At 33.7% G+C, this 27,726-nt stretch overlaps 4 protein-coding genes and 1 pseudogene across 5 annotated transcripts; 1 reads left to right on the top strand and 4 right to left on the bottom strand.

The window, feature by feature from the left end:
- Positions 1-4,229: 4,229 nt before the first annotated feature.
- LOC139847088 (proteasome subunit beta type-7-B) lies at positions 4,230-7,789 on the bottom strand. Its single transcript, XM_071836694.1, has 9 exons — positions 7,671-7,789; positions 7,358-7,508; positions 5,484-5,625; positions 5,298-5,394; positions 5,160-5,229; positions 4,971-5,075; positions 4,788-4,886; positions 4,619-4,706; positions 4,230-4,469 (listed from the first exon to the last, which is right to left on the bottom strand). The coding sequence occupies exons 2-9, from the start codon at positions 7,496-7,498 to the stop codon at positions 4,390-4,392; spliced, it is 822 nt and encodes a 273-aa protein (XP_071692795.1). The 5' UTR covers positions 7,499-7,508; positions 7,671-7,789; the 3' UTR covers positions 4,230-4,389.
- A 3,746-nt stretch (positions 7,790-11,535) lies between these two features.
- LOC139849932 (cytochrome P450 86B1-like) lies at positions 11,536-13,128 on the bottom strand. The gene has a single exon (XM_071839543.1). The coding sequence runs from the start codon at positions 13,126-13,128 to the stop codon at positions 11,536-11,538; it is 1,593 nt and encodes a 530-aa protein (XP_071695644.1).
- A 2,279-nt stretch (positions 13,129-15,407) lies between these two features.
- LOC139847952 (cytochrome P450 86B1-like) lies at positions 15,408-17,069 on the bottom strand (annotated as a pseudogene).
- A 1,157-nt stretch (positions 17,070-18,226) lies between these two features.
- On the top strand, positions 18,227-25,276 carry LOC139846880 (protein SIEVE ELEMENT OCCLUSION C). 2 transcript variants are annotated; one of them, XM_071836427.1, is made up of 8 exons: positions 18,227-18,842; positions 22,372-22,505; positions 22,591-22,674; positions 22,762-23,213; positions 23,298-23,410; positions 23,572-23,702; positions 23,770-24,261; positions 24,574-25,276. In XM_071836427.1, exons 2-8 carry the CDS (start codon positions 22,467-22,469, stop codon positions 25,192-25,194), a joined length of 1,932 nt encoding a protein of 643 aa, XP_071692528.1. In that variant the 5' UTR covers positions 18,227-18,842; positions 22,372-22,466; the 3' UTR covers positions 25,195-25,276. The 2 variants fall into 2 exon arrangements, with proteins under 2 accessions (XP_071692528.1, XP_071692527.1); XM_071836426.1 differs by lacking the exon at positions 18,227-18,842 and having other exon boundaries at positions 22,141-22,505.
- LOC139846881 (cytochrome P450 86B1-like) lies at positions 19,326-25,737 on the bottom strand. Its single transcript, XM_071836428.1, has 2 exons — positions 25,662-25,737; positions 19,326-20,938 (listed from the first exon to the last, which is right to left on the bottom strand). The coding sequence occupies exon 2, from the start codon at positions 20,928-20,930 to the stop codon at positions 19,431-19,433; it is 1,500 nt and encodes a 499-aa protein (XP_071692529.1). The 5' UTR covers positions 20,931-20,938; positions 25,662-25,737; the 3' UTR covers positions 19,326-19,430.
- Positions 25,738-27,726: the final 1,989 nt, after the last annotated feature.

The raw sequence follows: 27,726 nt of genomic DNA, 5'->3' as shown, positions 1-27,726 counted from the left end.
AACGCAAGGACGCAAAGACAAGCTTCTGGTAACACGCAAGGACGCAAAGATAACCTTGCGTCTACTAGCGTTGCGTATGCAAGCACGCAGACTAGGTCTTGCGTCTGGTCAATTTCCATAATTTTACGAGCAGTTAATGTATATTTCACTCGAACATATAACCCAAAATACAGTTGCATGTCATAAAACAACGCTTGTACTTCATTAAACACAAATACACCTCGAACAGACATTTCATCGAGCAGTTGGTGTGCACATTTATACAATTCGCATCGAACCCAAAATAAACAAATAAAACACACATAAACAACAAAGTAATCACTAACCTGGGTGCTCGCCATCGTTGCAAGGTTGATTCCTTGATTATTTGCTTGATTACTTCGTGAAAACCCGATTTCTTTTGCGTGAAAACCCTTGCAGGCTAGTATAAGAAGTCACGGTGGTGGCAAGAGGGGTTAGGTGGCGGTGGAGATGTTGAAGGAGGAGAATCTGGTAGTAGTAATGGAAGCGATGAAGAGGGTTTGCGTTTGTGCTTGCGTTTTTGCGGATCGCCTGTGTAACTGTTTATTTGCGTGTTTGCGAAGTCGGATGAAAGTGTGGAGTGACAGGTTTAAAAATGTCATTTAACCGTAATTTTTTTAGAAAAAGACGCAAAGACGCAAGGTCGCAAGGTACCTTGCGCCTTGCGAGGGCATTTTGTCAATTTTTTTTGGGCTCTGGTGCAAGGGGTGAAAAATATTTGGGCATTTTGGTGATAATCCCAAAAAATTATCGTCGCATCCCGGCTTGCATAGGTCAACAACTACACAAGAGATGGCCCATATAGCTACTGACAATCAACAAAGAAGCCCACTTAATCATAGCGATAGTCAACAACTAAGCCCAACTATGTAGCCCAAATATGTAATGATCCAGCCCTTCAAACGCTACAAAGGGTGTGTTTCACAAACTTAAATGACAGATAGAGATGGTAGTTGAAGTTTATATTTCAAGATAGAATCCAAAATAAACGTTTGATAAATTAGCTGAAGCTTAAAAATATAAATGAGATATTGCAACAAGAAGTAATGATACATAAAGAATTAAGAGGTAATTAGTTCATAACTTATCTTTATTAACTACGTTTAGGTAACCAACGAAGCATTGCATCAACGGTACCCAGACCATCAGTCTGTGGACCTACTAAGTGTTGCCAGTTTGCAAAATACAAGGCGCAAATTCAATTCCCTTCGGGCCGAATGTTGGCACACTTAAAGGGCTACCCGGATTAGAGTCTTGCCTGATATGCGCCTATCGGTTATGGTGGCATAGGTTGCAAAGCAACACACTTCGTGTGTCTATGTCGATTCACACGTTTTGCAAAACTACATTTAGGTACCTTATATGTTCCTAAATTATTTTTTAATAAGCTCTTAAGATTTTGTCTACCATCTAATGCTAAAAAGTTAGAGATTATGGGTGTGTTTGGCGCGTAGCTTATTGGAGCTTATGGAAGCTTATTGGTGCTTGAGCTTATGATTTTAATAAGCTCCAAGTCATAAGCTTCGTTTGGTAGATAAAAAAATAGAGCTTATGAAAATCATAAGCTCTGAAAAAATAAGCTACTTGTAGGGTGTGTTTGGTAGAGGAGCTTATGAGAGCTTATGAGAGCTTAAGCTTATGATTTTAATAAGCTCCAAGTAATAAACTTCGTTTGGGAGACATAAAAAGTAGAGCTTATGAAAAACATAAGCTCTAGAAAAATAAGCTACTTCTAGTAGCTTATGAAAAAAAGTAGAGCTTATGAACTTGAAAATAAGCTCCAGCTAGTTTACCAAACACTTATAAAAAATAATAAGCTCCAGCTACCAACTTTAAAAATAAGCTCCAGCTCCAGCTATAAGCTCCAGCTCCAGCTCCAGCTAGTTTCATCCAAACACACCCGTAGTAGCTTATGAAAAAAAGTAGAGCTTATGAACTGAAAAATAAGCTCCAGCTAATTTACCAAACATTTATAAAAAATAATAAGCTCCAGCTATCAGCTTCAAAAATAAGCTCCAGCTCAAGCTCCTGTTCATAAGCTCCAGCTCCAGCTATAAGCTCCAGCTCCAGCTACTTTCGTTCGAACACACCTTATGAAAAAAATAAGTTTAAGCTAAGCTATTACAAGCTAGGTACCCAAACACTTAAAATATGACATGTGAAAAGAATATACAAATGTGACTCGGACATTTGAACAATTAAACTGTACGGAGTATTAGTATAAAAAAAACAATTAAAAGTTGACTAGTATTCAACTGCTAGATCAGAGGGTGTCCGTGTTCATTTCGATGTCCATTTTTCCAGTGTCAAAAATGGACCTCGAAATTGACTGACTGTGTCATGGGTGGTGGTGTCCACAGTGTCCATTTTTTATTTTTATTTTTTTAATTAATTTGTAAAATATTTTTTTTATTTCAATAATTGTTTTTTTAATGGGGGGTGATTCTCACACACACTTTTTTGATCCTCACACACCAATTGAGTATTATTAGAAGAGTAAAAGGTTAAAATAGGTGTGTGAGGATCAAAAAAGTGTGTGTGAGAATCATCCCCCTTTTTTAATAGCTTTCTACTATTAATTATTGTTTTTTTTATTAAATGTGAAAAAGACAAAACTTTTTATTAATAATAACTATATAAAAACTATTCATTAATAATAAAATACGTAAATGATTTATAATTAAAATAAAACATTAAAATAAAAATTACAACAACAACAACAATACCCAATACCACATGAGTGGTGTATGGGGATGTGAGATGTAGACAATCCTTCCCTTATCCGAGAATAAAGACATGTCGTTTCTCCACCTAGAGTGACACACTCTCAAGAGTAGAGAAAGTCATCCCTCTCTTTATTCGACGGATAAAGAGATTGCTTCCGAGAGGAGCTCCGACCTTTAAGTAGAGAAAAGTTTTTTTTTTTAAATAAAATAAAAATATTAAAATAAAAATAATAATAGACGCCATGAAAATGGTAGAATCAAATTTTCATGGGTTTTAAAGAATTTAATTTAGGCTCTAAGAGTCAGTCAAGTCGCCAATAAATCGACGATTGTTGTCGACTCAATAGAGCCATTAATTAAAAATAAAAATGTTTTAGCTCAAAATAAAAATGTTAGCCCAATGTAAAATAAAATAGGCCCATTTTTAAAAAAAAACCAAATTATCTTCTTCTTCATTAGCTAGTGCAATAGTTCTAATCTGCAAAAAAAAAAAAAAAAAAAAAAAAAAAAAAAAAAAAAAAAAGATTAAAATACCAAAATTTAACAAGAAGAAAGATAGAGAGAGAGAGTTGGATTAACAGATAATTTCAAAAAAAAAAAAGCTTCAACGGTCAAAAAATTCACCGTCTTGGTGGCGACATTGGAGACCGATGGTCGATCCTGGCGTCGCTTGGTGACGGACGGTGAGCAACAACTGGGGACACCGCGTGCTCTTAGATCAGATAGTAAATTAAAAAAACCAAAGAAGTAACTTGCTAAAGCTTCTATTTTTACTTGAACTACACAAGAAAATACCACTTTATGATTAACTTAGGGACCATTTACTTTTCATATAGCTCTGTTTGAGAAAGAGAGTCTGGTTTTATATTTCCTATAAACAAATCAATTTTCAAATTAAGTGACAAAAAAATAATAATTTTACTTACTGAATTAAAAGCTGTACAGAAACAAATCATTAAGTGAAATGTAAACAGACCCTTAGTAAATTATTATGTACTACTCCGTATTAGTGTCAAATTAAAATTTGTAAGCAAAAAAGATAAGTTCCGGTTTAATCGACTCTTTTTTATCAATGTAAGTTGCATTCCATTATATCTAAACCATATGTCATAAGATATGAACCGTAAAAGTTAAATGGACCAGGAGAATCAGAATACGACCCAAAGACCAAGTCAAATCCTCTGACCAGATCAGATCATTAACCATTCTGTACAAGGGTCCAAATGGGTCCTAATTGATACAAATTCAGGGATATGTTTACATTGCTTATTTACAAGTTTTTGTATGCTATGCAGGACCTGCATTATCAGAAAATCGTCCAAATAAAATCATTTTCCATCTTGCCACCAGGCTCTGTCAACACTAGCCATTTCTCCAGCCGCATAGACTGGTGGCAGGATGAACCACCACCCGACCCAGCTTATTTGACCCGTATGTGTTACCCAAACCCCACGATCCCACTAGTGAGTAGTGACAGCCTAAGATCACAAGTAAAAGTGCATTTCACTCAGAAAGTTGTATGCCTAGGCATAAAGATGAAGAAGTTTAATCAACCAAATACAAGTGAAAACTCAAGCAACTGATTATCTAGACAATAACATCACATGAATTGCTGTCATAATAAACCTTAAAAATGACAAACTTATTCTTCCATGGAATCTCCTCCCACTTCAACTACGTCAACCAGCTCCTTCAGTGGAGTAATCTTTGTAAGCAGAACTTCTGTAAACACAGTTCAAATCACAAAAATAGAAGTTAAGTTCTGTAATTTACTATTTTACTTTACTATGATAATTAAAAAGAAATCAAATTGTGATTGATAAAGACAACATAATGAGCCATAAACTTGGAGTTTTCAATAAACTACTAACCGGTCTTCTTGGAGAATGTATAGCCTTTTGAACTGATGTAAGTACGTGGATTTGGAGTCAGATGATTCCTCAGATACTCTTTATTACCCTGCAGAAAAAAGTAATATTTTATGGTATCGATAACAGGGATATTCATCGTTATTCATTAGTAAGTGTAGAACAAACATACCTTTGTTATCACACACACATCTACATTGCTTCCACTTCCCAGATCATTAAAAATACCAGAGCATATAGCCTTGGTTACCAAGTTCACACCTTCTTCCCTCTACAAAAAATATTAAAAAATCAACACTTAATTATTATAAAGTTAACAAATCCTCAAAAACATCATGATGATGGAAAAACTCACAGTAAGCCCTTCACGATACTCAGATTCAAAGATAGCCATTGCAGCAAGAGACCCAGACCCCATAGTGGCAAATGGGAGAGTGTCAGTTGATCCATGAGGATAGATCTATAAAAAGGCAATCTTGAACCATTAGCATATTGTCTTATAAGTAAAATAGGATTTCCGGATGCATCAATATGATATACTCACTGTGTGTAGATGTGGGCCAGTCACATCAACTCCACCAAGAACCAAAGCAGCAGATACATGACCTTGGTATCTGGTTAAGCAAAAGCAAAGTCAGATCTCTAAACTAAAAGTGATAATCACATTTACACTTAAGCTTACCGGAAAAGGTGAGACTTCAAAAGTGTAAGTGCTGTTACAACTCTTGATTCGCGGCCAGTGTGATATCTGTGCAGCTTCAGTTGAGAGCTGATGTTGTCTATCAGAAAGAGATATATTCAACTAAGGTTAATTATATGGCTCCTTATAAAGAGTGATAATTTGGAAAATATGTGAGTAGAATAGAACCTGTGACAGCTTCTGTATCAGCAGCAGTTCCAGCTCCACAGCAGTATATGTTTGGAGCCATATAATGAATCTTTTCACAGTTCTTGTCCGCAACAATTGGACCCTCCGTGGCTCTGGTATCAGCCCCAAGAATAACACCATTCTGAAGATGAAATAAGATAATCAGAGATAGTTCATCTCAAATGATATTAGGCACTATTAAAAGAAAAAAAGACAATAAGTTCTAGGGCTGTAACCCTTATGATCATACTTGCACGATAGTGCTTACAATGTTATAAACTCTTTAGAATAATAATTGTGTCAAATTTTACTGCGGTATATTATAGCCGCATGGTCTCATATTCATCATAATTTGTATTTTCAATGAACCTCTTATGTTCCTGCTCAAACAATCAATTATTCCCGGTTACTCTACTAACTATTTATGTTATTCACATGACATCATTAAAGCTTCACCCAAGTAAAAATCATCCAACCTCTTAATATGACATCTGAACGTTCTTGAAAATTATGACCAACTAGGGTAAAACCCCGTGTGATGCATAGCAACACATTACATATACCACTACTAAACGTATATCAATCATCCGGACTTAATAATCGAATTTAAATTAATCCCATGAATTCAAATTAATCACACAACATATGTATTTAGATCAGTTTGAGTATTACTAACTATTCCCATATTCAAACATTATTTCAATAAAAAATTTAGAAAATGAGACTATGATTAGAAGACTAATCGCCAATATACAAGGTCAACGCCATATCATTAAAACATGCAGTTATACAGATTATGCAAATGCATCATCATGTCAATAACTTAAACCGACACATATGCATAAAAATGTATACATATACAAATTTCTTGATCAGTCGAGGTAGTCTTTCTAAAAGCTTTTTTATGTAAGTATGTGTATGTGTGCGTGCGTAGGAATGGACGTACGTACGTTCGTTTACTTGTTTTATGCATTAGAAAAACATAACCAAAATTATTGATCGGCCATCTCATAAATAATCTTGAATAGGTCACAATTTGTCGAGCGTATGCAAAAGGAATGAGAGTATTATAAGACATAAAAAATACAAAATAAAGTAAAAAACTACTAAATCAATACAGATTCTAATCTAAATAGGCAGCCTCAACTGTTGTTACAACAGCTCCCGTACTTCATTTGCAGATCGAATTAAGCAACAATTACAAAAAGTTAGAAAAATGCTGTAGCATTGCTCCAGAGCAAAGTACACATGTTTTTCGGATGAATGTATATACTTAGTAGCTTTAAACAACTGCTAAATGGAACACATTTCGTAAAAACAAAATAGCATAAACTCTCTAATAAATCAACTGAAAAATGACTTATTGTAATTATAACCCTTTACAGTTAGATTTATAGATACAAAAATTGAGAATGTAACTATTATAGGTTATTCCAAAAGTCTCAGGCATCAACACACTAATAATAAATATAGATATATAGTATATTGTACTGATTAAATATTTGGCTAACTTGGGACAACTAACTACCAAGCTTAACCAGATAATAAATTTATTACTTTGTTATCAAAATAATAGGGCAAATTTTAGCAATTTAAAGGTTAACAGTTGAAAATTTGTCAGATGCATTTCACCTCACATGGCTCCTAGTTCATTATTTCAAAGTCATCATATACTAATATAGCCACGTTTCGTTTCAACCGAATAGCCTAATTTATTAACTTAAACTAGTAACACATCTAGATCACAAACTATTAATGCAAAAATATCATAATTTACTTCACATAAACCTGATTCAAATTAAACAATATATAAAAAGCTGCAAAACACATAAATCAATCAATCAATGAAAACAAAATAGAGGCCCAAAACACACCTCAAAAATTAGACCAACGATTGTAGTTCCTGTTTTAAGAAATCCAGGTTGTTTTAAACCTTTTTTCGTCAGCATATCGTTTCTTCTGCACAAATCGAAACTGAATCCAGTTTTTGGAACGTCAATTGCTTCAATCGTCATCTTCAATAACCTAATTTTATAAAACAACCGCTGATATTATAACAATTTAAACCTAATTTGAACAACGGAAGGTAGAAAGCGCTAAAATACGAAATCAATACTGATTAAAACTAAGAAACTAACATAATGTTTATATTGAGATTAATAAAAATGTATCGTATGATTAACTTACGGATTAGAGAGTGATAATTGATTGTAGTAGATTAAAATCGGTTTATGTTGATTTGGGGATATAGAGATGAAATCTTGAGTAGCAAGACAAATAAAAGGGGCTTTTTTAGAGAGTGATAATTGATTGTAGTACATAGGTTATAATAAAAAAGTACATTTCCCCCCCTTTAAATTTGGATGTTGTTCAATCAAAGGACAAAAATGAAATTTGTGATAATAGTAATAGTCAATACTTTTACTTCTAGAAATAAAAATTTGTATAGATAGATAGATTGTATCATCAGTCATCACCTTATCATATGCTAATAGCTAATACTAGTATAGTTAATTTTCCATTCTCACATATTCTTTTTTCATGTTAAACTGTTACAGTTAATTTATGCGAGTTAAAGAAACTAAAACAATTGAAGTCCAAAGTAACCGGTACATGGTGGTTTAATTTAGGATTAAGTTCTACCTTTACAATGTCGTCCTTAGTCCTGTTCACGACTTGTTCTTACGATGATGACAAATGCATACAATCAGAACAATTTGTGCTAACTATTTTTCTTAAAAAAACTTTTAGATGTGAAACCTTAGTACTAGTATTTATTGTTGAGCTAGTTATTAGTTATTTAGTTATTATTAGATGTGCTAAATTGCTTTGGAGCTCTTTAGATGAGCTTAATAAATATATGTGACGATCGCTCCAAATCCATATGGACGAGCACGTCATTCATTGATTTCATTGCGAGGTATTTGACCTCTATATGATACGTTTTGTAAACATTGCATTCTTTTGAAAAGGCACACCATAAATGAATATTTAAATCAAAGGTTTTCGACATCTGATGATTTCTACATATAGACAATCACCATATATAATAGTTTACAATAGTACTTCCGTTGACAATGCAGTCAAAATAAGGTACATGATGATGAATTGGTGAATGCAACGTTTTCTTGAAAAATATGCCATATAAGACTCCATGCACATAGCTTGTCTATCATATAAGCAAACAGCGGAAGACTTCTAGGGAACCTGAGAATAAACATGCTAACAAGTGTCAACACAAAGGTTGGTGAGTTCATAGTTTGTATGTTTCGCATAATCTGTATATAAAGATGGATCACAAAATTTCAGTTTTTTCATCCAGAAACGTTTATCAAAATATTCTACAAGATTGAGCACCCTGGTAACTAAGCTTTAACGTTTATCTAATAAGTACCCCTGTGTTTAACATGCAACCAACATGTACGATACACTCAAATAGCATACGTCTGTTTTATAGTTCAGGCTAGGGTTTCTATACCTGGAACAGACGGGGATGTCAAGCCCTATGGATCCATATATAACTACTCACGCCCACCAGTTCTTATAACCGGCAGTTACTAGTTACCAAAGCTAAGGGATTTTCGGTTCAAACTCGGTGTAGAATTTAGTGTGTACTTGTATCTATTGCATTTAAAATAAAGTGCATGTATTCTCAGCCCAAAAATATATATTGCAAAAGCAATTAAAAAGGGAGCAAATGAAACTCACCTTAGCAGCACATACAGTTGTTCATCGTAATGTGACCGAAACTTGGTATATCAAAGAATCGTAGATCTCAACCTAGAGAACATATGTTGGTCAATAAATGTCTATCAAGCTAGGTCAGGTCATAGTGTATCACAATCCTAATGCTCGAGATCGACATACAAAAGTTATCCAAAGTCGTTTCAAAAAGTCAATTTTGACAATAGTTTAATAAAATGAGACTTGCCTTATATAAAGATTCATTTACTCGGTTGGTAATATTTAAAAATTTACTTTATCAATCTCGTAAACAAGTTGTTTAAATCTTAATTGTAGATTCAAAAGCAATTTCAATTAACGTCAATCATAATTCAGTTGATCATATCTTTTAATCCGTTCATCGAAACTATTCGGTGTCTAAATGAAAAGTTATCGATTTTTCGCCAGCTTTCCAAAAACATGTATATCATATACCTTTTACCAGTAATATATGGATTTAATTCGTGATTCATTATAAACTGTTTAACGACGAAATTTAGCATACAAGCATGTATAAATATATATACTCGAGTACTAGACATGGATACACTATTAATATATAATAGATAAAATATAAGTACTTACGTATTAATATTGAGATTCAATATTGTAGGAAAGTACGTAGACGTAACGGAGATGATAAACACTAGGTTTGATTCATAAATATATCCCCGAACATTACCCATAACCTCCTTGGCAATAACCCATAATTTCCTTAGCTCTATCCCGCTCGTAAAACTCATTTTTAAAAGTGACATGCTCATAACCTCGTCGTAATATTTTATGTATAATATTACTAAAAATATTAAGATTAATAATAATTTAATATAATAATAATAATAATAATAATAATAATAATTTAAATAAAATAAATACGAAGTAATAAGTGTGTGTAAACTGAGCAAAAACGAATTCAATTTATAGAACTTTCCTGAAATCTGACCTCATGCGATCGCATGGGTTTTATGCCTATTTTCCATGCGATCGCATGGCCCCAAAATCCAGCTCACATTTTTTTGTATTTTTGTTTGTCGGCATAATAATTAATAATATATATAATATATTTAATTTATATAATTAATTATATATTATATTAAATTCACATGCATAGTTAACTTGTAATTTTTGTTCCGATAAGTCGTACGTTGTTACGCGACTTACGTCCCGGTTCCGGTTTTTCGAGTGTCCCTTCGTACGCTGAGAAAACTTGTAATTTTCATTCTGGGACACGTACCTTTGTCAAAATATAGCCTTAAATTATCCCTAAATTATACCACCCAAAGAATATCTTAAACTTTCGAGTATTTTGGTCATTTACTTCTATAAATCATTGTCTCGTTATTTATTAATATAATAGTATTTATCAAACGTTTCATAACCAAGTTAATATCTATTCTCAATATTTATAAACACGTTTTAAAATACGTATCGCAAGTTATTCATATAATTAATTCTTAACAGTTAATATTCCTTATTATTGTATGTGTCCAAATTACGTTATTTAAACAAATAATTCACCATTTATTCCGAATACCGTTAAAAATGAATAATTTCTCAAATCAACGTGGACCTCTCAACAGAGACACGTAATAATATCATAATTCTTAAGAGACTCAGTAAATATCTTTTACTTGAATCGTTTGGCATAATCTTTTAACTCTGTAGTTAAATATATCAATCAGATAATCAAACCAATAAGTTTAATGCACAGTATCATATCCTCAACACTTTGTTATGTTTTCAAGTTATAATATATGTATCTATATATAATTGTTCGCGTTTCGTTGAGAACAATCGAAGGTTAATTGAACAGTTTAAAATTTTGAGATTTAACTCCATAGACTTTGTTTATCGTGTCGGAAACGTTAATCATACAAGATTAAGTTTAAATTTGGTCAGAATTTTCCGGGTCATCACAATATAGGTAGGTGATCTTCATACATCACTTTTTGATTCATGTACACACATAATTATCTATTTTATCCTTAATTATATTATACTTATAATAATAATAATAATATAAGTTCAACTCCATTAATCTAGGAGCATAACTGTAAGTTTACGAGACAAAAGTGTACATGGATAAAAAAAAAAAAAAAAATGTACCTCCCCATAAATATAACCTCTAGCAAGTGTTATGTTTATTGCCTTGAATTTATTTACCTCTGAACCAAACCCATTTTGACATGTAAAAATACATGTTTTGATTTGTTATCCAAACTGTTAGTGTCCTATGGTGTATAACATTGACACAAATTTAAAATTTCATATAACTTCATAACCATTACAACAAGAAGGATAAATCAAATTCATGATGTTAAAATCTACATCAAACAATAATATTTGATCTGGGCTCCATTGTAACCAATAGACCATGCTTCATATAAAGTGTAGTGTTGATTTTTGGACAAACTTTATGACCCTCAACTAGCTTCAATTTATACCTCAATAAAATTGAAGCAACCACCATTTTCATCTGCAAATATGCAAATTTTTTACCTACACACAACCGTGGGCCCGCGTTAAACACTGTGTACTTGAACGGACTTTCGCTTACAAATTCACCATTTTTGATCCATCTTTCGGGCTTATACTCACAACAATCTTTACCCCAAATGCTCTCCATTCGAGCCATACCGTACATCGTGTACACTACTCGTGCACCCTTTTTAACAACCGTTCCATCATGGAAAACGTCATCTTCTCGTGGCTCTTTGTGATCAAACGATACAGGTGGGTACAAACGTAAAGATTCAGATATTGCTGCGTGCAAATACACCATTTTCTTGAGTTCTTCCTCTGTAAAAACAACATTTTCTTGATTTTGCTTATTGGGGTTGTCTCGTTGTTGCAAAAGGTTGTAAATTTCATCAAGAATTCGAGTTTCTACATATGGGTGTTTCGTAATTAACCAAAAAAACCATGATAACCCAACTGAGCTAGTGTCCCTTCCTGCTAAAATGAAACTTATGCAAAAATCTTGAAGCAATTTATCAGTGAAAAAGACTTCATCTTTATCTTGTTCCATTATTATAAGCCTTGACAAAAGATCACACCTTGAATTATCATTTAAACCATCCTTGTTTAATGCTAATTCAATCTTTCTTTCTCTTACTGTTTTTTCAGAAAAATCATGCACAATCTTGACAGCATCATGCAATGTTCTTTCAAACCCAATTCTAAAAAACTTCATAGGCTTCCATAAATAGTAAGGTATCGCAAATCTCATCAAGCTCGCAAAAGTCACCTTTTCAAACGCCTTTGCAAAGGCTGTTTCTTGTAATCCAATTTCCAGATTCCCCGAATCAACACCAAAAGCGACTGCACACGTGTTATCAAAAGTAAAACGAAGTAACACATCTTGCAAATCTATAACACAACCCTTTTTAGCATCTAAAAGCTTCAACAACTTATCATGCACAAGATTTATAATAGATTCCACTGAGAAGTGCATAAAACGAGCCGAATGCATCTCAGAATTAGCCACACGACGTTGAATCCTCCATAACTCATCGTCAGCATTAAATATTCCATCTCCAAGAAAATCATATAATCTTTCTTTATAAGCTTCCCCTTTTGGAAAGTTTTTAAAATTTGTCTTGAGCATGTATTCGATTTTTGCAGGGTCACTCGTGATAAGTCCAAAAGTACCACTCATCCATACACCTTTATAGTAAATGGTACCGCCATATTTGATCAAAGAATTGGTTCCCCATTCATAAAAATTTAACACGTTCAAACCGACTGTTGGAAGTATTCCAAAAATCGGCCAATTCATGGGACCCGTTGTTGTGAGCCTTGTAAGTATGCAGTTGCAAACGAAGATGATTAAGAGCGCTATGACTACGTCTGAGAACCATAAATGAGAATACAACCATCTTGTTAAAGAGATAATAAGGTTTATGATTATATTATACTCCATAACTTGTATATAATGGAAATTGATATATTAACAAATGATGGATTATATAAGGAAATATGAAAAAAGCAAAAACCTTTCAATCATATTATGGTTAAGCATACATATACAATTTCGCTCTGAGTTTAAGACGACTCTTTTGGTATGTTACGAATATTTGTTAAAAACATCTTACCACACAAAGAGTATGACTTGCAACATTTTGGTTTTTAGTTCAAAACTCATGTTATTTACGTGTATAATATTGTTGTACTTCGCGTTGGAATTAAGGTTACGAGTTTGTGTAACATACTTCGAATAATAGCTTAGTACAACAAGTTCTTATTGATGTAAATCATTGCTTGGATTTTGTTATACAAGAGCCATATGAACATCATGCAAAATTTTAATGAAAGGGTGTAAATTATACCTGTGGAGAAAGATATACGAATGATTAAACATGTAATTCTTATTAATCTTTCTCAATTATACAAATGATACATACAACTTATTTATAGGCACAATACTAACTACTACAATAAATACATACCACCTAACACAATAAATGCTTTGTATCAACTACCTATCATAAATGCATATCTACATTCTAACACTCCCCCTCAAGTTGGAGCATAGATTTTGATCCAACTCCAACTTGCCACAAAACAAAAGGACATAAAACCAAATTCGTCTCGCCGAGAACGAACAAAAACCGAACTTGCTTCACCAGGAGCAACAATACTCATCTCGCCAGGGACAAACAACCGAACTTGCTTCACCAGGAACAACGAAATTCATCTCACCAGGGATCTTCAAATACCCAAACTTGCTTCACCAGGAGCAACAATACTCATCTCACCAGGGACAAACAACCGAACTTTTCTTGCCTACCAGGGGCATTCTTGACACACATGGACCGACATCTTCCAAACATCTTCATGGTACTTGAAAAATTATAAACACATATTTTTTTTTCCTTTTTTTATCATCACAAAGAACCCACCAACAATTTCTTTTTATTATGTACTTGCAATACTAATGTCAATTTGATCAATGGTGGGTCCAAACTCTCTTTTCTTTTGTTTTATTTTGCTTCTTATGTCGACATTCTACCACTAAACCTTTTTTTTTTCTTTTCTTATAAGTGGCAGACACCACTTTCCATCCCATTCTAGACAAGATTCCTTTCCTCAATTAAGTACTGTACCACTTTCTTCACCAACTCCAAACCATAACCCAGATAGTAGCAGTAGCAAATTCAAAAATTAGACTCGAAAATTGACACATCCGAACAGACCAATACACATCGGGGTTTTGGTCGTAATCTTCAGAAAAGTTACCGGAAAGAAATATACAGCGACGACCGGTGGGGTGGTGGGATCCAAATTCACTCTCGGAGGTGATTTCAAGATCAGTGGTACGCTATTTTTTTTTTCAGAACAGAAACATCAACGGAGAGTACTCACGGGGTACTCAAGAAACTTGAATTTCTCAGAGTACTCACAGTGTACTCTCGAAATTTGGATTACACTCTCTAGGGTGCCAGAAACTCACTTACACATTCCCTGTTACACTCTCCTGGGTGTAACTTCTAATATGGCAGCGGTGGTGATGACGATTTGTACTCACAGGGTACAATATCACACTCAATAATCACTCTCCAGGGTGATTTGAAGATCAGTTACTCGCTGGGTAACTCTAACAAGTTGTACTCACTGGATACGAATCTCACATGTTACGACTCTCTAGCCTAGCTCTGATACCATGTGAAGAAAGATATATGAATGATTAAACATGTAATTCTTATTAATCTTTCTCAATTATACAAATGATACATACAACCTATTTATAGGCACAATACCAACTACTACAATAAATACATACCACCTAACACAATAAATGTTTTCTATCAACTACCTATCATAAATGCATATCTACATTCTAACAATACCCATTTATCAGAAGCAACTTGACCAATCAGGTTGTGTTAGAAAAGTGTATTTGTGGCATATGCTCAAACCAATTTGGGTCTCGACCCGACCCGTTTGATTTTCGAGCCCCGTTCGACCCATGACCCGTTTTGACCCAAACCCATTTGGATCTCGACCTAACCCGACCCAACCCGACCCGTTTGCCAGGCTTAGCTCAAATGCATTATATATGAGCCGAGACAATTCGTATCAAATGTATTCAAGTGCAAGTTTGTAACTGGTTAATCAAGTTGAGATACAAACATGAACATGAATATAATCTGATTAGAAGAGGCATAAAATTCCATTATACTTTACATATTATGTATGACACTGAATCTAAATTAACAATCCACTGCATATATAACCGTTAGAATAAAGAACAAGTTTCAATTTAACATCAAACAATCATCTTTACACCCTAGGCTCCATTGTAATCAATAGCCCATACTTCATGTAAAGTGTAGTATTTAGTTTTGGACATACTTTATGACCTTCAACCAACTTCAATTTATATCTTAATAAAATCGAAGCAGCCACCATTTTCATTTGCATATACGCAAACTTTTTGCCCACACACAATCGTGGACCAGCATTAAAAGCAGTGTACTTGAACTAGCTTTCGCTCACAAATTCACCATCTTTAATCCACCTTTCGGGTCGAAACTCACAACAATCTTTACCCCAAAGGTTCTCCATTCTAGCCATACCATACATGTAATAAACGACTCGTGCACCCTTTCCAATGTGGGTCCCATCAGGAAAAACATCGTCTTCTTGTGGCTGTTTGTGGTCAAATGAAACAGGAGGGTACAAACGTAAGGATTCAGATATTGCTGCCTGCAAATACACCATCTTCTTGAGTTCTTCTTCTGTAAATACAACATTTTCTTGATTATCTTTGTTGGGTTTTTCGTGTTGTTGTAAAATATTATGGATTTCATCGAGGATTCGAGTTTCTACTAACGGGTTTTGGGTAATTAACCAAAAGAACCATGATAATCCCACTGAGCTTGTATCTCTTCCTGCTAAAATGAAGCTAATGCAAAAATCTTGAAGCAGTTTATCAGTAAAAAAGACATCTTTTTTATCTTGTTCCATTATTATAAGCCTTGACAAAAGATCACACCTTGAAGTACTTATTATACCCTCCTTGTTAGATAGCAATTCCATCTTTCTTTCTCTTACTGTTTTTTCAGAAAAATCATGCACAATCTTGACAGCATCATGCAATGTTCTTTCAAACCCAATTCTAAAAAACTTCATAGGCTTCCATAAATAGTAAGGTATCGCAAATCTCATCAAGCTCGCAAAAGTCACCTTTTCAAACGCCTTTGCAAAGGCTGTTTCTTGTAATCCAATTTCCAGATTCCCCGAATCAACACCAAAAGCGACTGCACACGTGTTATCAAAAGTAAAACGAAGTAACACATCTTGCAAATCTATAACACAACCCTTTTTAGCATCTAAAAGCTTCAACAACTTATCATGCACAAGATTTATAATAGATTCCACTGAGAAGTGCATAAAACGAGCCGAATGCATCTCAGAATTAGCCACACGACGTTGAATCCTCCATAACTCATCGTCAGCATTAAATATTCCATCTCCAAGAAAATCATATAATCTTTCTTTATAAGCTTCCCCTTTTGGAAAGTTTTTAAAATTTGTCTTGAGCATGTATTCGATTTTTGCAGGGTCACTCGTGATAAGTCCAAAAGTACCACTCATCCATACACCTTTATAGTAAATGGTACCGCCATATTTGATCAAAGAATTGGTTCCCCATTCATAAAAATTTAACACGTTCAAACCGACTGTTGGAAGTATTCCAAAAATCGGCCAATTCATGGGACCCGTTGTTGTGAGCCTTGTAAGTATGCAGTTGCAAACGAAGATGATTAAGAGCGCTATGACTACGTCTGAGAACCATAAATGAGAATACAACCATCTTGTTAAAGAGATAATAAGGTTTATGATTATATTATACTCCATAACTTGTATATAATGGAAATTGATATATTAACAAATGATGGATTATATAAGGAAATATGAAAAAAGCAAAAACCTTTCAATCATATTATGGTTAAGCATACATATACAATTTCGCTCTGAGTTTAAGACGACTCTTTTGGTATGTTACGAATATTTGTTAAAAACATCTTACCACACAAAGAGTGTGACTTGCAACATTTTGGTTTTTAGTTCAAAACTCATGTTATTTACGTGTATAATATTGTTGTACTTCGCGTTGGAATTAAGGTTACGAGTTTGTGTAACATACTTCGAATAATAGCTTAGTACAACAAGTTCTTATTGATGTAAATCATTGCTTGGATTTTGTTATACAAGAGCCATATGAACATCATGCAAAATTTTAATGAAAGGGTGTAAATTATACCTGTGGAGAAAGATATACGAATGATTAAACATGTAATTCTTATTAATCTTTCTCAATTATACAAATGATACATACAACTTATTTATAGGCACAATACTAACTACTACAATAAATACATACCACCTAACACAATAAATGCTTTCTATCAACTACCTATCATAAATGCATATCTACATTCTAACACTCCCCCTCAAGTTGGAGCATAGATTTTGATCCAACTCCAACTTGCCACAAAACAAAAGGACATAAAACCAAATTCGTCTCGCCGAGAACGAACAAAAACCGAACTTGCTTCACCAGGAGCAACAATACTCATCTCGCCAGGGACAAACAACCGAACTTGCTTCACCAGGAACAACGAAATTCATCTCACCAGGGATCTTCAAATACCCAAACTTGCTTCACCAGGAGCAACAATACTCATCTCACCAGGGACAAACAACCGAACTTTTCTTGCCTACCAGGGGCATTCTTGACACACATGGACCGACATCTTCCAAACATCTTCATGGTACTTGAAAAATTATAAACACATATTTTTTTTTTCCTTTTTTTTATCATCACAAAGAACCCACCAACAATTTCTTTTTATTATGTACTTGCAATACTAATGTCAATTTGATCAATGGTGGGTCCAAACTCTCTTTTCTTTTGTTTTATTTTGCTTCTTATGTCGACATTCTACCACTAAACTTTTTTTTTTCTTTTCTTATAAGTGGCAGACACCACTTTCCATCCCATTCTAGACAAGATTCCTTTCCTCAATTAAGTACTGTACCACTTTCTTCACCAACTCCAAACCATAACCCAGATAGTAGCAGTAGCAAATTCAAAAATTAGACTCGAAAATTGACACATCCGAACAGACCAATACACATCGGGGTTTTGGTCGTAATCTTCAGAAAAGTTACCGGAAAGAAATATACAGCGACGACCGGTGGGGTGGTGGGATCCAAATTCACTCTCGGAGGTGATTTCAAGATCAGTGGTACGCTATTTTTTTTTTCAGAACAGAAACATCAACGGAGAGTACTCACGGGGTACTCAAGAAACTTGAATTTCTCAGAGTACTCACAGTGTACTCTCGAAATTTGGATTACACTCTCTAGGGTGCCAGAAACTCACTTACACATTCCCTGTTACACTCTCCTGGGTGTAACTTCTAATATGGCAGCGGTGGTGATGACGATTTGTACTCACAGGGTACAATATCACACTCAATAATCACTCTCCAGGGTGATTTGAAGATCAGTTACTCGCTGGGTAACTCTAACAAGTTGTACTCACTGGATACGAATCTCACATGTTACGACTCTCTAGCCTAGCTCTGATACCATGTGAAGAAAGATATATGAATGATTAAACATGTAATTCTTATTAATCTTTCTCAATTATACAAATGATACATACAACCTATTTATAGGCACAATACCAACTACTACAATAAATACATACCACCTAACACAATAAATGTTTTCTATCAACTACCTATCATAAATGCATATCTACATTCTAACAATACCCATTTATCAGAAGCAACTTGACCAATCAGGTTGTGTTAGAAAAGTGTATTTGTGGCATATGCTCAAACCAATTTGGGTCTCGACCCGACCCGTTTGATTTTCGAGCCCCGTTCGACCCATGACCCGTTTTGACCCAAACCCATTTGGATCTCGACCTAACCCGACCCAACCCGACCCGTTTGCCAGGCTTAGCTCAAATGCATTATATATGAGCCGAGACAATTCGTATCAAATGTATTCAAGTGCAAGTTTGTAACTGGTTAATCAAGTTGAGATACAAACATGAACATGAATATAATCTGATTAGAAGAGGCATAAAATTCCATTATACTTTACATATTATGTATGACACTGAATCTAAATTAACAATCCACTGCATATATAACCGTTAGAATAAAGAACAAGTTTCAATTTAACATCAAACAATCATCTTTACACCCTAGGCTCCATTGTAATCAATAGCCCATACTTCATGTAAAGTGTAGTATTTAGTTTTGGACATACTTTATGACCTTCAACCAACTTCAATTTATATCTTAATAAAATCGAAGCAGCCACCATTTTCATTTGCATATACGCAAACTTTTTGCCCACACACAATCGTGGACCAGCATTAAAAGCAGTGTACTTGAACTGGCTTTCGCTCACAAATTCACCATCTTTAATCCACCTTTCGGGTCGAAACTCACAACAATCTTTACCCCAAAGGTTCTCCATTCTAGCCATACCATACATGTAATAAACGACTCGTGCACCCTTTCCAATGTGGGTCCCATCAGGAAAAACATCGTCTTCTTGTGGCTGTTTGTGGTCAAATGAAACAGGAGGGTACAAACGTAAGGATTCAGATATTGCTGCCTGCAAATACACCATCTTCTTGAGTTCTTCTTCTGTAAATACAACATTTTCTTGATTATCTTTGTTGGGTTTTTCGTGTTGTTGTAAAATATTATGGATTTCATCGAGGATTCGAGTTTCTACTAACGGGTTTTGGGTAATTAACCAAAAGAACCATGATAATCCCACTGAGCTTGTATCTCTTCCTGCTAAAATGAAGCTAATGCAAAAATCTTGAAGCAGTTTATCAGTAAAAAAGACATCTTTTTTATCTTGTTCCATTATTATAAGCCTTGACAAAAGATCACACCTTGAAGTACTTATTATACCCTCCTTGTTAGATAGCAATTCCATCTTTCTTTCTCTTACTGTTTTTTCAGAAAAATCATGCACAATCTTGACAGCATCATGCAATGTTCTTTCAAACCCAATTCTAAAAAACTTCATCGGCTTCCAAATATAATGAGGGACCATGAACCTCATCAAGCTAGCAAAAGTTACTTTCTCGAACGCCTTTGCAAAGGGCGTTTCAGGAAAATCAACTTCTAAACACCCCGAATCGACACCAAACGCCACTGAACAAGTATTGTCAAAAGTAAAACGAAGAAGCACATCTTGCAAATCAACAACACACCCTTTTTTAGCCTCTAAAACCTTTAACAACTTGTTATGCACAAGATTTTTGATGGAGTCCAAGGAAAACTGCATAAAACGAGCCGAATGCATTTCAGAGTTAGCCACACGACGCTGAGTCCTCCACAGCTCATCATCGGCGTTAAAGATTCCATCTCCAAGAAAATCGTAAAATCTTTCTTTATACGCTTGCCCTTTTGGGAAATTTTTAAAATTGGTTTTGAGCATGTATTCGATTTTATGAGGATCACCTGTTACAACCCCAAAAGTACCACCCATCCACATACCTCTATAATAAAACGTTCCACCATATTTTATCAAACAATCGCTCCCCCATTCATAAAGATTGGATGCGTGTAACACTACTGTTGGAAGTATTCCAAAAACGGGCCATATCATAGGACCCTTTCGGGTGAGTTTATTAAGGATCGAGTTGCAGATGAAGATGATTAAGAGGGACATTGTTATATCTGCGGACGACAAATGGGAATATAGCCATCTTGGTAAAGAGAATACAAGGTTCAGGATCATGTTGTAATCTATGTTCTGTTTTTTTCTTTATGGATTTTTTGTTTTTGTTTTATGAAATAAAAGTATAAAAATTACTGTATATGAGATTAGGAGAGTATTGAGAATGGTACAGGAATGTAAGTATGTGCTTAAGAGCAAATCAGTTTGGTGTATTACTTTACTAAACATGTGTTTCCATGAATTAAGGGTCGAGTTCAAGACGTCACGTTTGGTAAGTTATAGAACATTTTGTAACAACCACAATGACATACAAAATGTGTGATTTTTTATGTTGGTGTACATTACAGAGCTAGTGTTATATGCGAAGTCTAAGTCTTTTCTTTTTTGCTCAAATATTTTAGCAGACGTAAGAGAAGCCAATTAGATATCAATACATGATTAAGCTTTAATAGGGTGTAGATTAGAGTGTCATTTGTGGCTTGTGTGAGTGAGTATTTGTTGATAGAAAAAGCACTAAACTTGATTTACGGGGTATCAAAACTACTTGTTGAGTATATTGGATTCTCATTCGCATTCCTTTCTGCGCACAAGAGTACCTCAATGAAAATTTACAAACAAACAGAAAAACATAGATACAAACATGTAGTGTAAATATAAAAAGTTTGAATCTTTCTTATTCATGATTGTATTTATAAGGCCATTTTGGAAAGGCCAAACGATCATGTCACGTACCTTGGGTGGACACTGATCGACGACCTCGTGTTTTGACATGTTTTACACATTTGTATACGATGATACAAGAATATATAATCATAAAATGGGTCAAGATAGTTGCTTTACAAAAAATGGTATGGTGATGAAGTTTGAATCCTTAGTATCTAACATTTTGTTCAGATCAATGTGTGGTTTTTCGAAAGACTGACTGACCAAGTCTCCTTTAACGAAGACCAATGATCGATTTTTTTTTTTTTTTTTTTTTTTTTGAAAGGCAGATCAATGATCGATTTACATGGATATAGATCAAATATGTACGTTTATTTGGTTCCATGGACCTTTACTTTACTTTTTCATATTTATTTATAAACCTTATTTTGCTTTTTGAATGTCTTCCCATATATTACATGCTTACAGGAAGGTTTAAGAACCTCTACATCCCTTTTCTTTTTGTATATTATGCTCTGCTTTATCTTTTTGAATTGTCTCCCCATTAATAGAAATGAAGCAAAACAAGTGCATTATGATGTTGTACACATGCCATAAATACTTGTATTGTAACTTTCAGCTAAAGTTACAGCCTCAGAAAAGCTTATATCTCACCAATCTTTTTTAACAATTAACATAACACATCATGTAGCAGTTGTGTTCTTTTGAGTTGATGCAACCATGGAGTTAACTGTAAATGACAGTTTTACCCCTCAAACTTCTTCACCAGAACTATCGATCGAACAAGAATTCATCATAAACAAGACTCTGCTCACTCATAAATCTGACGATCGTCTTGTTGATTGCAACATTTTGTTTCAAGCCATGGAAAATGTCATGCTTTATGCATCTAACATAAACAATGTATGACCTTTATCTTTCGTTTAATCATCTTAACTAAAACTGTCATTTGTTTATAACAACCAACTGTCACTTCTTTATCTTTCAGGCTGTTGATGTGCAAATTCTTGATAACATCAAAAACTTTTCAAGTGAAACTTTGGAGCATTCCTTTTACAAGATTTCACGCGCGGTACTTAGTCAAACTTAGCGAAAACTACCATTTGACTCGATCTTTTTTTTTTTCTTTCTTTTTTTAAGTACAATGCTAATGTTGCAGATTTTATGGGAGTGTTACAACACAACCGATATACACACGAGAACTCTGGCTTTGCTTGAGATGTTAGGGAATTATAGATGGGATGCAAAAGTGGTCATTATGCTCACAGCTTTTACAATAAATTACGGCGAATTTCGTCTGTTTCTTGACGTTTACGCAAACAATTCACTAGCAGCATCACTTGCAATACTCAAGAACTTATGGTGGAGAAATTTTGAAACTTTAAGACCCCAATTGAAAAGTATGGAAATTGTTATTAAAGAAATGGTGGAATTGGCCAAATGTGTAGTGAGATTTGAAGTCCTACCGATAAATCTTTTACTTCATGCTGATCATGATTGTACCTTAGTTTCTGCTGTGAAGTCTCAGATTTATTTGGCTACTTATTGGATCTTTAGAAGCTCGTTAACATCGGCTTCTCAGATTACAGACTTGATTGCCATGAAACAGGAGCAAGTGCATGTTCTGTTGACTTTTTTGAGTTTTTTTTGGATTATTTCATATGTGTTATATTAAAGCTTGAAACTTTATTCCAGGAATTCAAATATAACGGCGAATGCTGCATGGGGTTTGTCTAGCTTGGCTCTTAGATTGAGCACATTATGCAGTTGCCTTAGAATCCAGGTTGATGAATTTCAAGAACATATAGGTAATTCAAGAACAGATAAATGTTGAATCTTTTTCTGAACGATCATATAAAACCTTGTTTGACAAAGTAAAACTTTAAAATGTGGGCTGTTCTATTTTAACTCTTCGAGCGATCTCGAATCTTTTGTACATTTTAACTTCAATTTTGATTATCTTTTGCAGAACAGAAGCTGTACAAAAGGCTGTTGAATCTTCTTAAAGATAATAAGCAAATTGAAAACCAAGAATTTCTTAACTTATTCTTTTCTTTGGACGATGATTTGCCTCTCAAAGATTCGTTTTCTCAAGAAAATGTAAGTCCTTTTATTACAAGAACCATATTTCTTATGTTACTAAAACTAAAACTGTTTTCTTAAATAGGTGGGTATACATAGACTGAAAGAGAAGGTAGTTATGCTTTTGGTTTCAAAGCCAGATCTTTTGCCAATAGATCAAACTCTGTTGTTGATACAACAAACTTATGAGCATCCTCACCACAAATACATAAAGCAAGACTATGAAATAGTGTGGGTCCCGATCTCGTCTTCAGAAACATGGACTCTTGATGAGCACAAAAGTTTTGATTACTTGTCAAACTCATTACCATGGTTATCAATCAGGAAACCATGGTTGCTAAACTCAGCAGTAGTTAGAATGATCAGAGAAGAATGGAATTTCGACGAAAAGCCCTTGATGGTAGTATTAGATCAACACGGGTCAGTTTCGAATTATAATGCGTTAGATATGGTGTTAATTTGGGGAGCGAAAGCTTTTCCTTTTTCTGATTCGAATGAGAAAAAGCTTTGGGAAGAAGAACACTGGAATCTTGATCTTATGTTATATGGAGTAGATGATCACTTCCTAAAGCAAACGGTAAGATTCTTAAAATCAGTTAAAATAGTTTATATCTAAAAAAGAGATACAGTAGAAACCCTTTTTGTTAAAACTGCAAATCACGAGGGACTAACCACGCAAAAAAAAAATTAAGGACCGAGCGCGTAATCTGTGCAAACCACGGGGACTGTCAGCGTAATTATGTCTATAAAATTATTAATATGTTAGTATGTCATTGGTTACCCATAACCTACATTCGTGAGATTGGGTATTGTTGTTGTTATGTCATTGGCTGCTTTTTTTTTTTTTTTTTTTTTTCTGGTTATATTTACAAAATAGTCTTGTTTTTAGGAGGAAGGAGACAAAAACATTTGTATATGTGGAAGTAGTAACATAGAATGGATCAAGGAATTCGAATCGAGAATTGAGAAACTACGAAATGTTGGTTTGAAGCTTCAAGTGATCTATGTCGGAAGCCGAAACATGAATGAAGACATGCTAAAAACATTAGCCATTGTTAACAAAAACAAGTCTTTCACTCCTTTACAAATTCAGTTTTTCTGGATAAGGTTGGAGAAAATTAAAGATTCAATTATTCGGGTCGGTCAAGTGCATACATTTACCAACTATGAAATCATTTTGAACCAAGTTTTAGAATTACTAGACACCGATGATGATCATAGCAATTGGGCAGTTTTTGGATGCTTGAGTTCAAAAGATTTAGTGAAGTTAAAAGGGAATGATATAATGATGTTTTTGGACCGGGTCCCTGTTTGGGCTAAAAAGGTTGCATCATTTGGGTTTGTGGGTGCGATCGCAAGTATATTTGATGAAGCTGGTGAGACAGCCAGTTGTGATCACACAAACATGGTTCCATATGATGAAGGAATGGTTGAAAAGATTGTAGATTGCGATAAATGCAAGCGTGCAATGACCCAGTTTATCGTGTATCAGTGTGATGGATCACAGTAGAATGTTTAAAGTTAGAAAATATGTTTTTGTTATAACAGATTGATTACAGGACATATAATGTAGTTCTTGAATATTAATGCTAAAAGGATTATGCTTTATTTTCCCCTGGTTACTGTTTGGTATTGGTCACAATGACCCATGTTGACTGTGGTTAACCTTTGCTACCCCTCAGCCTTTTAATGTCAAGGATGATTAAATTTGGTTTTTAACTTTTGTGTGGGATTAAAATTTGGGGTTGGGATTGGTATTTGAGATTTTTGTTGGAAAATTGTGTGTACTTTTACCAAAACAGATTAACGCAGCGGATAGTTAAAATAATAATCTTTTATTATTTTATGAACAAAATTTAACAAGATTAAATTTTCACTTATTTAATGAAACATGCACACGATTAATCTTTCCCAATGATCCAGTTACACCATAATAATTTTCATGAATATAAAACAAAAGAGGAGTTAACGATATACCTTTCTTGGAGAATTGATGAGACGGAGAGAAACTTACGATCAAAAGTATGACCGTCTCTTTGGATAGTCCACTACACTTTCAAAAACGTCTACGGATGTTAGTCCAAACCCAAATTACATATTAATATAATCAAATTATATTAATACACTAAATAATAATACTCCGTATAAGTTTACTTTGACTACCAAAAAGAAACCAAAAGGAAACTTGGGATTGGTTTTAGTGTTTGTGCGAAAAGAAAAAAAAGCAAGAAAGAAATTTGTGTTTCTTTCTTTCGTTAGACTATGATCAACCAAGTGGTTCTTTTCCTTTTATTATTTGTGTATCTCCACCAGCCCCAAATTAGACCATGTTATAAAAGTCAATTGTGGATGCTAATTTTATTATTATTATATATATTGTATGGTAGATTTTTTGAGTATATATATGTGTTATGTAAGAGCTCATATGGTGCTCATTTTATGAAAATATATAAAACACATACTTCTCTCATATTCTCTCTATATACTTATTAGTAGTCTACAGTCAAGAACCAAACCACTAAAGGTAGTTATAAGCCTACTGAATTATAACACGAACCAAACCACTAAAGGTAGTTATAAGCCTACTGAATTATAACACGTTATCAGCACGAAGTGCTCCGTATAATCAAGGTTTATCTAAGCAAGCACATGTCACTAATCAAGGTAAGAAATTATCTAACTTTTATTAACTTCACTAACATTTATATTTATGTTATTTAAGTTATATATGGTCGGTTATACCGCCTGAATTATATTTCTGTAATCTAACTTTTATTAACTTCACTAACATTTATATTTATGTTATTTAAGTTATATATGGTCGGTTATACCGCCTGAATTATATTTCTGTAATCTAACTTTTATTAACTTCACTAACATTTATATTTATGTTATTTAAGTTATATATGGTCGGTTATACCGCCTGAATTATATTTTTTGTAATCTAACTCTTATTAACTTCACTAACATTTATATTTATTTTAATAAGACCTCATGATTGTACGCAACACGACATTTGACAACACGGTACTTTATGTACGCAACACGTCATTTGACAACACGGTACCATGGGTCGAGATTAATTCCGATCAATACGAATACGATGGGGTCTTTATATGTTATCTAACATTTATGATTACTTATGCAATTAATCATTATTTATTTCACGCATACTAATGTTTATTCTTAAAAGTAAATCTTAAAAGTTAAAATAAGAAAAAGTAGTTTTTATTTTTATTAAAAGTAAATCTTAAAAGTTAAAATAAGAAAAGTAATTTGTATTTTTATTAAAAGTAAATCTTAAAAGTTAAAATAAGAAAAGTAGTTTGTATTTTTATTAAAAGTAAATCTTAAAAGTTAAAATAAGAAAAAGTAGTTTGTATTTTTTATTAAAAGTAAATCTTAAAAGTTAAAATAAGAAAAAAAATCTTGTCCTTTATATTACTCATACGCGTTTTGATATAGTGACTTTATTCGTTAACGTCAACTAACGACGTTACAACGGTCATATAAACATAACGGTTGTTAACGTCAACTGACGACGTTACAACAACTATATTTTTCAAATATAAAATAAACATCTCCGTTTTCACATTTTCACAAATCAATCTTCATTTTTCAGATTACTACTCTCAAAAAATTTTTGTAAAAATGATTCACACAAGGATGATTTTTTCTATTGTATTGGTCATATTAACTATCATCATTGTTGCTAATATACCACCGGGTGAACCTATATTCTATCCTGCCCTTGTGGTTTTATTATTTGTAATCATACAATTATTCTGTTGTTTGCTACTTATGAATTTAAAATGATTCTAATTTCATTTTATTATTTGTCTATAAATAGAAGTTGATTATGATTATGATTTATGTTATTCATCTTTTTGATAATAGAAAATGTCGAATTTGAAAAGGCTTAAATTTGTTCATTTAGAACAAGTGGGAACAACTACTTAACATGGGTTATGAATGTAGAAAAACATCTCGAATCAAACGGTATTTTAGAAACCCTGAATGAAAATAACAATTATTCCGAACA

This window comes from Rutidosis leptorrhynchoides, chromosome 5 (genome assembly GCF_046630445.1).
Source record: "Rutidosis leptorrhynchoides isolate AG116_Rl617_1_P2 chromosome 5, CSIRO_AGI_Rlap_v1, whole genome shotgun sequence".
In the NCBI taxonomy this organism is placed as follows: Eukaryota; Viridiplantae; Streptophyta; class Magnoliopsida; order Asterales; family Asteraceae; genus Rutidosis; species Rutidosis leptorrhynchoides.
The sequence above is the reverse complement of the archived record's forward strand: the minus strand, read 5'-3'. Positions and strand labels throughout refer to the sequence as shown.

Excerpts from the sequence above, each read along its gene's own strand:
- LOC139849932 (XM_071839543.1), bottom strand. The coding sequence starts at position 13,128 with ATGGAGTATAATATAATCATAAACCTTATTATCTCTTTAACAAGATGG.
- LOC139846881 (XM_071836428.1), bottom strand. The coding sequence starts at position 20,930 with ATGTCCCTCTTAATCATCTTCATCTGCAACTCGATCCTTAATAAACTC.
- LOC139846880 (XM_071836426.1), top strand. The coding sequence starts at position 22,323 with ATGGAGTTAACTGTAAATGACAGTTTTACCCCTCAAACTTCTTCACCA. Across the intron at positions 22,675-22,761 it reads TTTACAAGATTTCACGCGCG|ATTTTATGGGAGTGTTACAA; the intron begins GTACTTAGTCAA and ends CTAATGTTGCAG. Across the intron at positions 24,262-24,573 it reads ATCACTTCCTAAAGCAAACG|GAGGAAGGAGACAAAAACAT; the intron begins GTAAGATTCTTA and ends TCTTGTTTTTAG.
- LOC139847088 (XM_071836694.1), bottom strand. The coding sequence starts at position 7,498 with ATGACGATTGAAGCAATTGACGTTCCAAAAACTGGATTCAGTTTCGAT. Across the intron at positions 5,230-5,297 it reads TTGAAGTCTCACCTTTTCCG|ATACCAAGGTCATGTATCTG; the intron begins GTAAGCTTAAGT and ends TTGCTTAACCAG. Across the intron at positions 4,470-4,618 it reads TACATTCTCCAAGAAGACCG|AAGTTCTGCTTACAAAGATT; the intron begins GTTAGTAGTTTA and ends CTGTGTTTACAG.